Below are 13,934 nucleotides of genomic sequence, written 5' to 3' on the forward strand. Positions count from 1 at the left end.
AGCCACCTCCTTCTGTCATGTCTGTCTCTCCAGCTCAGCCACCTCCTTCTGTCATGTCTGTCTCTCCAGCTCAGCCACCTCCTTCTGTCATGTCTGTTTCTCCAGCTCAGCCACCTCCTTCTGTCATGTCTGTCTCTCCAGCTCAGCCACCTCCTTCTGTCATGTCTGTCTCTCCAGCTCAGCCACCTCCTTCTGTCATGTCTGTTTCTCCAGCTCAGCCACCTCCTTCTGTCATGTCTGTTTCTCCAGCTCAGCCACCTCCTTCTGTCATGTCTGTCTCTCTAGCTCAGCCACCTCCTTCTGTCATGTCTGTCTCTCCAGCTCAGCCACCTCCTTCTGTCATGTCTGTTTCTTCAGCTCAGCCACCTCCTTCTGTCATGTCTGTTTCCCCAGCTCAGCCACCTCCTTCTGTCATGTCTGTCTCTCCAGCTCAGCCACCTCCTTCTGTCATGTCTGTCTCTCCAGCTCAGCCACCTCCTATCTGTCATGTCTGTCTCTCCAGCTCAGCCACCTCCTTCTGTCATGTCTGTCTCTCCAGCTCAGCCACCTCCTTCTGTCATGTCTGTCTCTCCAGCTCAGCCACCTCCTTCTGTCATGTCTGTCTCTCCAGCTCAGCCACCTCCTATCTGTCATGTCTGTCTCTCCAGCTCAGCCACCTCCTTCTGTCATGTCTGTCTCTCAGCTCAGCCACCTCCTATCTGTCATGTCTGTCTCTCCAGCTCAGCCACCTCCTTCTGTCATGTCTGTCTCTCCAGCTCAGCCACCTCCTTCTGTCATGTCTGTCTCTCCAGCTCAGCCACCTCCTTCTGTCATGTCTGTCTCTCCAGCTCAGCCACCTCCTTCTGTCATGTCTGTCTCTCAGCTCAGCCACCTCCTATCTGTCATGTCTGTCTCTCCAGCTCAGCCACCTCCTTCTGTCATGTCTGTCTCTCCAGCTCAGCCACCTCCTTCTGTCATGTCTGTCTCTCAGCTCAGCCACCTCCTATCTGTCATGTCTGTCTCTCCAGCTCAGCCACCTCCTTCTGTCATGTCTGTCTCTCCAGCTCAGCCACCTCCTATCTGTCATGTCTGTCTCTCCAGCTCAGCCACCTCCTTCTGTCATGTCTGTCTCTCAGCTCAGCCACCTCCTATCTGTCATGTCTGTCTCTCCAGCTCAGCCACCTCCTTCTGTCATGTCTGTCTCTCAGCTCAGCACCTCCTTCTGTCATGTCTGTCTCTCCAGCTCAGCCACCTCCTTCTGTCATGTCTGTCTCTCCAGCTCAGCCACCTCCTATCTGTCATGTCTGTCTCTCAGCTCAGCCACCTCCTATCTGTCATGTCTGTCTCTCCAGCTCAGCCACCTCCTTCTGTCATGTCTGTCTCTCCAGCTCAGCCACCTCCTATCTGTCATGTCTGTCTCTCCAGCTCAGCCACCTCCTATCTGTCATGTCTGTCTCTCCAGCTCAGCCACCTCCTATCTGTCATGTCTGTCTCTCCAGCTCAGCCTCCTCCTTCTGTCATGTCTGTCTCTCCAGCTCAGCCACCTCCTTCTGTCATGTCTGTCTCTCCAGCTCAGCCACCTCCTTCTGTCATGTCTGTCTCTCAGCTCAGCCACCTCCTATCTGTCATGTCTGTCTCTCCAGCTCAGCCACCTCCTTCTGTCATGTCTGTCTCTCCAGCTCAGCCACCTCCTATCTGTCATGTCTGTCTCTCCAGCTCAGCCTCCTCCTTCTGTCATGTCTGTCTCTCCAGCTCAGCCACCTCCTATCTGTCATGTCTGTCTCTCCAGCTCAGCCACCTCCTTCTGTCATGTCTGTCTCTCCAGCTCAGCCACCTCCTTCTGTCATGTCTGTCTCTCCAGCTCAGCCACCTCCTTCTGTCATGTCTGTCTCTCCAGCTCAGCCTCCTCCTTCTGTCATGTCTGTCTCTCCAGCTCAGCCACCTCCTATCTGTCATGTCTGTCTCTCCAGCTCAGCCACCTCCTTCTGTCATGTCTGTCTCTCCAGCTCAGCCACCTCCTTCTGTCATGTCTGTCTCTCCAGCTCAGCCACCTCCTTCTGTCATGTCTGTCTCTCCAGCTCAGCCACCTCCTTCTGTCATGTCTGTCTCTCCAGCTCAGCCACCTCCTTCTGTCATGTCTGTCTCTCCAGCTCAGCCACCTCCTATCTGTCATGTCTGTCTCTCCAGCTCAGCCACCTCCTATCTGTCATGTCTGTCTCTCCAGCTCAGCCACCTCCTTCTGTCATGTCTGTCTCTCCAGCTCAGCCACCTCCTATCTGTCATGTCTGTCTCTCCAGCTCAGCCACCTCCTATCTGTCATGTCTGTCTCTCCAGCTCAGCCACCTCCTATCTGTCATGTCTGTCTCTCCAGCTCAGCCACCTCCTATCTGTCATGTCTGTCTCTCCAGCTCAGCCACCTCCTATCTGTCATGTCTGTCTCTCCAGCTCAGCCACCTCCTATCTGTCATGTCTGTCTCTCCAGCTCAGCCACCTCCTTCTGTCATGTCTGTCTCTCCAGCTCAGCCACCTCCTATCTGTCATGTCTGTCTCTCCAGCTCAGCCACCTCCTATCTGTCATGTCTGTCTCTCCAGCTCAGCCACCTCCTTCTGTCATGTCTGTCTCTCCAGCTCAGCCACCTCCTATCTGTCATGTCTGTCTCTCCAGCTCAGCCACCTCCTTCTGTCATGTCTGTCTCTCCAGCTCAGCCACCTCCTTCTGTCATGTCTGTCTCTCCAGCTCAGCCACCTCCTTCTGTCATGTCTGTCTCTCCAGCTCAGCCACCTCCTATCTGTCATGTCTGTCTCTCCAGCTCAGCCACCTCCTTCTGTCATGTCTGTCTCTCCAGCTCAGCCACCTCCTTCTGTCATGTCTGTCTCTCCAGCTCAGCCACCTCCTATCTGTCATGTCTGTCTCTCCAGCTCAGCCACCTCCTTCTGTCATGTCTGTCTCTCCAGCTCAGCCACCTCCTATCTGTCATGTCTGTCTCTCCAGCTCAGCCACCTCCTTCTGTCATGTCTGTCTCTCCAGCTCAGCCACCTCCTATCTGTCATGTCTGTCTCTCCAGCTCAGCCACCTCCTATCTGTCATGTCTGTCTCTCCAGCTCAGCCACCTCCTATCTGTCATGTCTGTCTCTCCAGCTCAGCCACCTCCTATCTGTCATGTCTGTCTCTCCAGCTCAGCCACCTCCTTCTGTCATGTCTGTCTCTCCAGCTCAGCCACCTCCTTCTGTCATGTCTGTCTCTCCAGCTCAGCCACCTCCTTCTGTCATGTCTGTCTCTCAGCTCAGCCACCTCCTATCTGTCATGTCTGTCTCTCCAGCTCAGCCACCTCCTTCTGTCATGTCTGTCTCTCCAGCTCAGCCACCTCCTTCTGTCATGTCTGTCTCTCAGCTCAGCCACCTCCTATCTGTCATGTCTGTCTCTCCAGCTCAGCCACCTCCTTCTGTCATGTCTGTCTCTCCAGCTCAGCCACCTCCTATCTGTCATGTCTGTCTCTCCAGCTCAGCCACCTCCTTCTGTCATGTCTGTCTCTCAGCTCAGCCACCTCCTATCTGTCATGTCTGTCTCTCCAGCTCAGCCACCTCCTTCTGTCATGTCTGTCTCTCAGCTCAGCCACCTCCTTCTGTCATGTCTGTCTCTCCAGCTCAGCCACCTCCTTCTGTCATGTCTGTCTCTCCAGCTCAGCCACCTCCTATCTGTCATGTCTGTCTCTCAGCTCAGCCACCTCCTATCTGTCATGTCTGTCTCTCCAGCTCAGCCACCTCCTTCTGTCATGTCTGTCTCTCCAGCTCAGCCACCTCCTATCTGTCATGTCTGTCTCTCCAGCTCAGCCACCTCCTATCTGTCATGTCTGTCTCTCCAGCTCAGCCACCTCCTATCTGTCATGTCTGTCTCTCCAGCTCAGCCTCCTCCTTCTGTCATGTCTGTCTCTCCAGCTCAGCCACCTCCTTCTGTCATGTCTGTCTCTCCAGCTCAGCCACCTCCTTCTGTCATGTCTGTCTCTCAGCTCAGCCACCTCCTATCTGTCATGTCTGTCTCTCCAGCTCAGCCACCTCCTTCTGTCATGTCTGTCTCTCCAGCTCAGCCACCTCCTATCTGTCATGTCTGTCTCTCCAGCTCAGCCTCCTCCTTCTGTCATGTCTGTCTCTCCAGCTCAGCCACCTCCTATCTGTCATGTCTGTCTCTCCAGCTCAGCCACCTCCTTCTGTCATGTCTGTCTCTCCAGCTCAGCCACCTCCTTCTGTCATGTCTGTCTCTCCAGCTCAGCCACCTCCTTCTGTCATGTCTGTCTCTCCAGCTCAGCCTCCTCCTTCTGTCATGTCTGTCTCTCCAGCTCAGCCACCTCCTATCTGTCATGTCTGTCTCTCCAGCTCAGCCACCTCCTTCTGTCATGTCTGTCTCTCCAGCTCAGCCACCTCCTTCTGTCATGTCTGTCTCTCCAGCTCAGCCACCTCCTTCTGTCATGTCTGTCTCTCCAGCTCAGCCACCTCCTTCTGTCATGTCTGTCTCTCCAGCTCAGCCACCTCCTTCTGTCATGTCTGTCTCTCCAGCTCAGCCACCTCCTATCTGTCATGTCTGTCTCTCCAGCTCAGCCACCTCCTATCTGTCATGTCTGTCTCTCCAGCTCAGCCACCTCCTTCTGTCATGTCTGTCTCTCCAGCTCAGCCACCTCCTATCTGTCATGTCTGTCTCTCCAGCTCAGCCACCTCCTATCTGTCATGTCTGTCTCTCCAGCTCAGCCACCTCCTATCTGTCATGTCTGTCTCTCCAGCTCAGCCACCTCCTATCTGTCATGTCTGTCTCTCCAGCTCAGCCACCTCCTATCTGTCATGTCTGTCTCTCCAGCTCAGCCACCTCCTATCTGTCATGTCTGTCTCTCCAGCTCAGCCACCTCCTTCTGTCATGTCTGTCTCTCCAGCTCAGCCACCTCCTATCTGTCATGTCTGTCTCTCCAGCTCAGCCACCTCCTATCTGTCATGTCTGTCTCTCCAGCTCAGCCACCTCCTTCTGTCATGTCTGTCTCTCCAGCTCAGCCACCTCCTATCTGTCATGTCTGTCTCTCCAGCTCAGCCACCTCCTTCTGTCATGTCTGTCTCTCCAGCTCAGCCACCTCCTTCTGTCATGTCTGTCTCTCCAGCTCAGCCACCTCCTTCTGTCATGTCTGTCTCTCCAGCTCAGCCACCTCCTATCTGTCATGTCTGTCTCTCCAGCTCAGCCACCTCCTTCTGTCATGTCTGTCTCTCCAGCTCAGCCACCTCCTTCTGTCATGTCTGTCTCTCCAGCTCAGCCACCTCCTATCTGTCATGTCTGTCTCTCCAGCTCAGCCACCTCCTTCTGTCATGTCTGTCTCTCCAGCTCAGCCACCTCCTATCTGTCATGTCTGTCTCTCCAGCTCAGCCACCTCCTTCTGTCATGTCTGTCTCTCCAGCTCAGCCACCTCCTATCTGTCATGTCTGTCTCTCCAGCTCAGCCACCTCCTATCTGTCATGTCTGTCTCTCCAGCTCAGCCACCTCCTATCTGTCATGTCTGTCTCTCCAGCTCAGCCACCTCCTATCTGTCATGTCTGTCTCTCCAGCTCAGCCACCTCCTTCTGTCATGTCTGTCTCTCCAGCTCAGCCACCTCCTTCTGTCATGTCTGTCTCTCCAGCTCAGCCACCTCCTTCTGTCATGTCTGTCTCTCCAGCTCAGCCACCTCCTATCTGTCATGTCTGTCTCTCCAGCTCAGCCACCTCCTTCTGTCATGTCTGTCTCTCCAGCTCAGCCACCTCCTATCTGTCATGTCTGTCTCTCCAGCTCAGCCACCTCCTTCTGTCATGTCTGTCTCTCCAGCTCAGCCACCTCCTTCTGTCATGTCTGTCTCTCCAGCTCAGCCACCTCCTATCTGTCATGTCTGTCTCTCAGCTCAGCCACCTCCTATCTGTCATGTCTGTCTCTCCAGCTCAGCCACCTCCTTCTGTCATGTCTGTCTCTCCAGCTCAGCCACCTCCTATCTGTCATGTCTGTCTCTCCAGCTCAGCCACCTCCTTCTGTCATGTCTGTCTCTCCAGCTCAGCCACCTCCTATCTGTCATGTCTGTCTCTCCAGCTCAGCCACCTCCTTCTGTCATGTCTGTCTCTCCAGCTCAGCCACCTCCTTCTGTCATGTCTGTCTCTCCAGCTCAGCCACCTCCTATCTGTCATGTCTGTCTCTCCAGCTCAGCCACCTCCTTCTGTCATGTCTGTCTCTCCAGCTCAGCCACCTCCTATCTGTCATGTCTGTCTCTCCAGCTCAGCCACCTCCTATCTGTCATGTCTGTCTCTCCAGCTCAGCCACCTCCTATCTGTCATGTCTGTCTCTCCAGCTCAGCCACCTCCTATCTGTCATGTCTGTCTCTCCAGCTCAGCCACCTCCTATCTGTCATGTCTGTCTCTCCAGCTCAGCCACCTCCTATCTGTCATGTCTGTCTCTCCAGCTCAGCCACCTCCTTCTGTCATGTCTGTCTCTCCAGCTCAGCCACCTCCTATCTGTCATGTCTGTCTCTCCAGCTCAGCCACCTCCTATCTGTCATGTCTGTCTCTCCAGCTCAGCCACCTCCTTCTGTCATGTCTGTCTCTCCAGCTCAGCCACCTCCTTCTGTCATGTCTGTCTCTCCAGCTCAGCCACCTCCTTCTGTCATGTCTGTCTCTCCAGCTCAGCCACCTCCTTCTGTCATGTCTGTCTCTCCAGCTCAGCCACCTCCTATCTGTCATGTCTGTCTCTCCAGCTCAGCCACCTCCTTCTGTCATGTCTGTCTCTCCAGCTCAGCCACCTCCTATCTGTCATGTCTGTCTCTCCAGCTCAGCCACCTCCTTCTGTCATGTCTGTCTCTCCAGCTCAGCCACCTCCTATCTGTCATGTCTGTCTCTCCAGCTCAGCCACCTCCTATCTGTCATGTCTGTCTCTCCAGCTCAGCCACCTCCTTCTGTCATGTCTGTCTCTCCAGCTCAGCCACCTCCTTCTGTCATGTCTGTCTCTCCAGCTCAGCCACCTCCTTCTGTCATGTCTGTCTCTCCAGCTCAGCCACCTCCTATCTGTCATGTCTGTCTCTCCAGCTCAGCCACCTCCTTCTGTCATGTCTGTCTCTCCAGCTCAGCCACCTCCTATCTGTCATGTCTGTCTCTCCAGCTCAGCCACCTCCTTCTGTCATGTCTGTCTCTCCAGCTCAGCCACCTCCTTCTGTCATGTCTGTCTCTCCAGCTCAGCCACCTCCTATCTGTCATGTCTGTCTCTCAGCTCAGCCACCTCCTATCTGTCATGTCTGTCTCTCCAGCTCAGCCACCTCCTTCTGTCATGTCTGTCTCTCCAGCTCAGCCACCTCCTATCTGTCATGTCTGTCTCTCCAGCTCAGCCACCTCCTTCTGTCATGTCTGTCTCTCCAGCTCAGCCACCTCCTATCTGTCATGTCTGTCTCTCCAGCTCAGCCACCTCCTTCTGTCATGTCTGTCTCTCCAGCTCAGCCACCTCCTTCTGTCATGTCTGTCTCTCCAGCTCAGCCACCTCCTATCTGTCATGTCTGTCTCTCCAGCTCAGCCACCTCCTTCTGTCATGTCTGTCTCTCCAGCTCAGCCACCTCCTATCTGTCATGTCTGTCTCTCCAGCTCAGCCACCTCCTATCTGTCATGTCTGTCTCTCCAGCTCAGCCACCTCCTATCTGTCATGTCTGTCTCTCCAGCTCAGCCACCTCCTATCTGTCATGTCTGTCTCTCCAGCTCAGCCACCTCCTATCTGTCATGTCTGTCTCTCCAGCTCAGCCACCTCCTATCTGTCATGTCTGTCTCTCCAGCTCAGCCACCTCCTTCTGTCATGTCTGTCTCTCCAGCTCAGCCACCTCCTATCTGTCATGTCTGTCTCTCCAGCTCAGCCACCTCCTATCTGTCATGTCTGTCTCTCCAGCTCAGCCACCTCCTTCTGTCATGTCTGTCTCTCCAGCTCAGCCACCTCCTTCTGTCATGTCTGTCTCTCCAGCTCAGCCACCTCCTATCTGTCATGTCTGTCTCTCAGCTCAGCCACCTCCTATCTGTCATGTCTGTCTCTCCAGCTCAGCCACCTCCTTCTGTCATGTCTGTCTCTCCAGCTCAGCCACCTCCTATCTGTCATGTCTGTCTCTCCAGCTCAGCCACCTCCTTCTGTCATGTCTGTCTCTCCAGCTCAGCCACCTCCTATCTGTCATGTCTGTCTCTCCAGCTCAGCCACCTCCTTCTGTCATGTCTGTCTCTCCAGCTCAGCCACCTCCTTCTGTCATGTCTGTCTCTCCAGCTCAGCCACCTCCTATCTGTCATGTCTGTCTCTCCAGCTCAGCCACCTCCTTCTGTCATGTCTGTCTCTCCAGCTCAGCCACCTCCTATCTGTCATGTCTGTCTCTCCAGCTCAGCCACCTCCTATCTGTCATGTCTGTCTCTCCAGCTCAGCCACCTCCTATCTGTCATGTCTGTCTCTCCAGCTCAGCCACCTCCTATCTGTCATGTCTGTCTCTCCAGCTCAGCCACCTCCTATCTGTCATGTCTGTCTCTCCAGCTCAGCCACCTCCTTCTGTCATGTCTGTCTCTCCAGCTCAGCCACCTCCTTCTGTCATGTCTGTCTCTCCAGCTCAGCCACCTCCTATCTGTCATGTCTGTCTCTCCAGCTCAGCCACCTCCTATCTGTCATGTCTGTCTCTCCAGCTCAGCCACCTCCTTCTGTCATGTCTGTCTCTCCAGCTCTCTCTGGCTGAGCCTCTACCGTGGTATCTACTGGCACACACACTTTAAAGGTCCAGTATGTTGCTTTATGGGAAACCAGACAAAATTCACATAGATTGAGGTTCTCATTGAAGTCTATCAGTTCCATGAGCTCTCTTTTTATGCTTCCTGCCCTTAAGTTTGGCGCTGGCGTCTGTGAACTTTCTGTTTTGTACACCAGCTTCAAACATCTGTGGTTATTGGAAATACATTGCCTTCAGAAACTATTCAGTCCCCCTAAACGTAGATGTTTTGTCACTGATCTACACTCAATACTTTAAAAATGTATTCAAAATAAAAAGCTGAGAAGTCTTTTAGTCATTTAGACAGCAGACTGGGATAGGGAGCGATTGAATATGTCCGTAAATACACCAGCCAGCTGGTCTGAGCAAACTCTGTGGACGGGGTTGGGGATGCTGTCTGGGCCAGCAGCCTTAAGAGGGTTAACACGTTCACGTCGGCCACGAAGAAGGAGAGGGGCAGCCCGGAGTCCTTGGAAGCGGGCTGCATCAGTGGCAATGTATTATCCGATTGGTCAGACCAGCATTGAATAGTTCTAGTCACAGGTACATCCTGTTTGAGTTTCTGCCTATAGGACGGTAGGAGCAAGATGTGTAAAATGGAGCCTGAATTAGATGGTAGACGTTTTACGTGCCCCCAGCCGATTGTGTTTTTCATTTGTTTATTTGCATTGTTTGTAACTGATTTTTTTACTTATTTTGTACATAATGTTCACGCTACCGTCTTTTATGATCGAAAATAGCTTCAAGACATCAGGACTGTGATTACTCACCACGGACTAGCAGAATCCTCTTTTTCCTTCATGACTCTAACGACTCTGACAAGCCCGACGCGAAGGATACACTGCTTCCCTGATCCCCGTGAAGAGGAGACGGAGAAAGAGTGGCCGCAGGTCGGGCTGCCTTCTGAGAATTCATAGGCAATCAAATTAACCCCCATTTCCCTCCATTCTGCTAGCAAACGTGCAATCTTTGGACAATAATTGACAAGTTACACAGAAGATTAAACTACCAACGGGACATTAAAAACTGTAACATCTTATGCTTCACGGAGTTGTGGCTGAATGACGACAACATCAACATACAGCTGGTTGGTTATATGATGTATCGGGAAGGATAGAACAGCGGCATCTGGTAAGACAAGGGGCAGCGGTCTTTGTATTTTTGTAAACAACAGCTGGTGCATGATATCTAAGGAAGTCTCAAGCTATTGATTGCCTGAGGTAGAGTATCTCATGATAAGCTGTAGACCACACTACCTACCAAGAGACTTTTAATTTGTACTCTTTGTAGCTGTTTACATACCACCACAGTCAGAGGCTGGCACTAAGACAGCATTGAATGAGCTGTATTCCGCCATAAGCAAACAAGAAAACGCTCACGCAGATGTGGTGCTCCTAGTAGCTGGGGAATTTAATACAGGGAAACTTAAATCCTTTTTACCAAATTTCTATCAGCATGTTAAATGTGCAACCAGAAGAAAAATAACTCTGGACCACCTATACTCCACACACACGGACGCATACAAAGCTCTCCCTTGCCCTCCATTTGGCAAATCTGACTGTAATTCTATCCTGATTCCTGCTTACAAGCAAACATTTAAGAAGAAAGCACCAGTGACTAGATCAATAAAAAAGTGTTCAGAGGAAGCAGATGCTAAGCTACAGGACTATTTTGCTAGCACAGACTGGAATATGTAAGAGTACACTACATCAGTCATTGGCTTCATCAATAAGTGCATCGATGACGTCGTCCCCACAGTGACCGTATGTACATACCCCAACCAGAAGCCATGGATTACAGGCAGCATCCGCACTGAGCTAAAGGCTAGAACTGCTGCTTTCAAGGAGCGGAACTGTAAACCTGAAGCCTATAAGAAACCCTGCTATGCCCTCCAATGAACCATCAAACAGACAAAGCATCAATACAGGACTAAGATTGAATCGCACTACACTGGCTCTGATGCTCGCTGGATGTGGCAGGACTTGTAAACCATTACAGATTACAAAGGGAAGCACAGCCGAGAGCTGCCCAGTGACACGAGCCTACCAGACGAGCCAAACTACTTCTATGCTCGCTTCGAGGCAAATAACACTGAAACAAGCATGAGAGCATCAGCTGTTCCGGAAGACCGTGTGATCACGCTCTCCACAGCCGATGTGAGTAAGACCTTTAAAAAGATCAACATTCACAAGGTCGCAGGGCCAGACGGATTACCAGGACGTGTACTGAGAACATGCGCTGACCAACTGGCAAGCGTCTTCACTGACATTTTCAACCTCTCCCTGTCCGAGTCTGTAATACCAACATGTTTTAAGCAGACCACCATTGTCGCTGTGCCCAAGAACCCGAAGGTAACCTGCCTAAATGACTACTGACCCGTTGCACTCACGTCTGTAGCCATGAAGTGATTTGAAAGGCTGGTAATGGCTCACATCAACACCATCGTCCCAGAAACCCGAGACCCACTCCAATTTGCATACAGATCCACAGATGATGCAATCTCCATTGCACTCCACACTGCCCATTCCCACCTGGACAAAAGGAACACCTATGTGAGAATGCTATTTATTGACTACAGCTCTGCGTTCAACATCATAATACCCTCAAAGCTCATCACAAAGCTAAGGACCCTGGGACTAAACACCTCTCTCTGCAACTGGATCCTGGACTTCCTGACGGGCCGCCCCCAGGTGGTAAGGGTAGGTAACAACACATCCGCCACACTGATCCTCAACACAGGGGCCCCTCAGGGGTGCGTGCTCAGTTCCCTCCTGTATTCCTTCTTCACTCATGACTGCACGGCCAGGCACAACTCCAACACTATCATTCAATTTGCCGATGACACAATGGTGGTAGGCCTGATCACCGACAATGACGAGACAGCTTATAGGGAGGAGGTCAGTGACCTGGCCTTGTGGTGCCAGGACAACAACCTCTCCCTCAACATGAACAAGATAAAGGAGATGATTGTGGACTACAGGAAAAAGAGGACCGAGCACACCCCCATTTTCATCGACGGGGCTTCAGTGGAGCAGGTTGAGAGCTTCAAGTTCCTTGGTGTCCACATCATCAACAAACTAACATGGTGCAAGCACACCAAGACAGTCGTGAAGTGGGCATGAGAAAACCTGTTCTCCCTCAGGAGACTGAAAATATTTGGCATGCGGCCTCAGATCCTCAAAAGATTCTACAGTTGCACCATCGAGAGAATCCTGACTGGTTTCTGCCTGGTATGGCTGCCTGGTATGGCAACTGCTTGGCCTCCGACCGCAAGGCACTACAGAGGGTAGTGCAAATGGCCCGGTACATCACCGGGGTCAAGCCTCCTGCCATCCAGGACCTCTATACCAGGCAGTGTCAGAGGAAGGCCGTAAAAATTCTCAAACACTCCAGCCACCCAAGTCATAGAGTGTTCTCTCTGCTACCACACAACAAGCGGTACCGGAGCGCCAAGTCTAGGTCCAAGAAGCTTCTAAACAGCTTCTACCCCCCCAAGGCATAAGACTCCTGATCATCTAGTCAAATGGCTACCCAGACTATTTGCCATGTCCCCCCCCACCCCCTCTTTACACCACTGCTACTCTCTGTTGTCATCTGTGCACAGTCACTTTAATAACTCTACATTTACATACTACCTCAAATAACCGGTGCTCCCTCATGTTGACTCTGTATCGGGACCCCCTGTATATAGTCTCGTTATTGTTATAGCTAGCTACATAGCCGTCTCTGTATCAAAGATAATTGCGTAATTATCGTATTTCGTCGTCCTAACGTAGGCTACACTGCTATCTGCCCAAGCAACTAGCCAGCTAGCAAACGTCCACCGTCTACCGTATAGCAGCACTGTAGAAACTATTACACTCAACTGAACGACTTGATTAGTGTAGTGTTAGCTAGCTACATAGTTGTCTTTGCTGTCTTCATATTCAAGATAATTGTGTAGTTTAGAGTGTGTAGTCTTAGAGTGATTATCTTAATTTACCGAGGTTAGCTAGCCAGCTATTTGTCGTCCTTAACGTAGGAGACACTGCTAGCTAGCCAACAGCTAGCCAACGTCTTCCGAATAGAACTCAACAACCCAGTCGCATTCCGCTTCGCTCCACAGGTAGTATCACATTTTCATTTCATTTCATTACAGTACAACGGTTTGATTTGTTTGATCGTAGCTAGCTACATAGCTAGGGTTAGGGTTATGGTTAGGGTTAGGGTTAGGGTTAGGGTTAGGGTTAGGGTTAAAAAACATCTTTTCACTTTGTCATTTTGGGGTGTTGTGTGTAGATGGGTGAGAGGGTCTATTTAATCTATTTTGAATGCAGGATGTAAAAAAAACAATGTGGAGTAAGTATGAATACTTTCTGAAGAAATTGAATATTTCACAGAGGTTAAGATTGTGATTCTCTACCAAAAAAAACATTAATTGTTTTGTCACAAACTGAAATTTGTCGAAAATTATAGAACTTGATAGAACAGGTCATGGTAGAGCTATCTGTAAATGTTGGTTGCAGTGGGCTCAATCAGGAGCACACAGGGGGTTTCTTGGTTCTCTTAAACAAATCTACTTTGAACCAAAAGTATACACCTCACACACATGGTTATGAGCTTCAAAAAAGAAGACATCCATACCATGTCAGACATAGAGTTTAAATATAATCAATTTGGAGTTTGCATCCCAGTATTACACTTGATATACATCACAGAAGACTGAAATACAAAAAAAAACGTTTGACATTAAACACCGGAATTTCAGATAATTATGAAATTATGAATATTATTAACATTCCACCCATGAGGCCGATCTGGTCATTCAACTGCAGGAAAGGGGTATGGACAATATGGTTTCAAATGAGATCAGTTCTACTTTTCTACTGATTCTGATGCTCTTCTTATCCCATTCTCCCTACAAGTGTGCACTCGTTCCCTCCTACTCAAGGATTTAAAAGCTTTGGATTGGTGAAGATGTAGTTTCCGCCATAACTTTACACCAATCCAATGTCTTGAAGTAAACAAGTGCACACCTTATGGAGAAGGGGACGAGATAGGCTTTTCTGCCTGTCTATCACTCTATCACTTTATGTGTCCTAGAGGAAGAAGAAGAGCCAGCCATAGAGGAGGAAGAGGAGACCAACGAGGAGCCAGGTCAGAAGTCATGTGGGAGGGGCTTATGAAAGAGAGCGTAGCACTACTAGTATCTAAAA

At 51.0% G+C, this 13,934-nt stretch overlaps 1 protein-coding gene across 3 annotated transcripts in view; it reads left to right on the forward strand.

Moving 5' to 3' along the window:
• tnnt2a (troponin T type 2a (cardiac)) overlaps positions 1-13,934 on the forward strand; it is a 34,367-nt gene that overhangs the window by 4,386 nt on the left and 16,047 nt on the right. For 2 of the 3 annotated variants that reach the window (XR_006840856.1, XM_046364724.1), the window contains exon 4: positions 13,822-13,875. The exons of the other annotated variant lie outside the window; for it this stretch is intronic. Coding sequence is in view for 1 of the 2 variants with exons in the window: in XM_046364724.1 (XP_046220680.1) it covers positions 13,822-13,875 (54 nt within the window). In the remaining variant the exon portion in view is untranslated. The remainder of the gene's footprint in view (positions 1-13,821; positions 13,876-13,934) is intronic. 3 annotated transcript variants of the gene reach the window in all.

Source organism: Oncorhynchus gorbuscha, linkage group LG10 (genome assembly GCF_021184085.1).
Source record: "Oncorhynchus gorbuscha isolate QuinsamMale2020 ecotype Even-year linkage group LG10, OgorEven_v1.0, whole genome shotgun sequence".
In the NCBI taxonomy this organism is placed as follows: domain Eukaryota; kingdom Metazoa; phylum Chordata; class Actinopteri; order Salmoniformes; family Salmonidae; genus Oncorhynchus; species Oncorhynchus gorbuscha.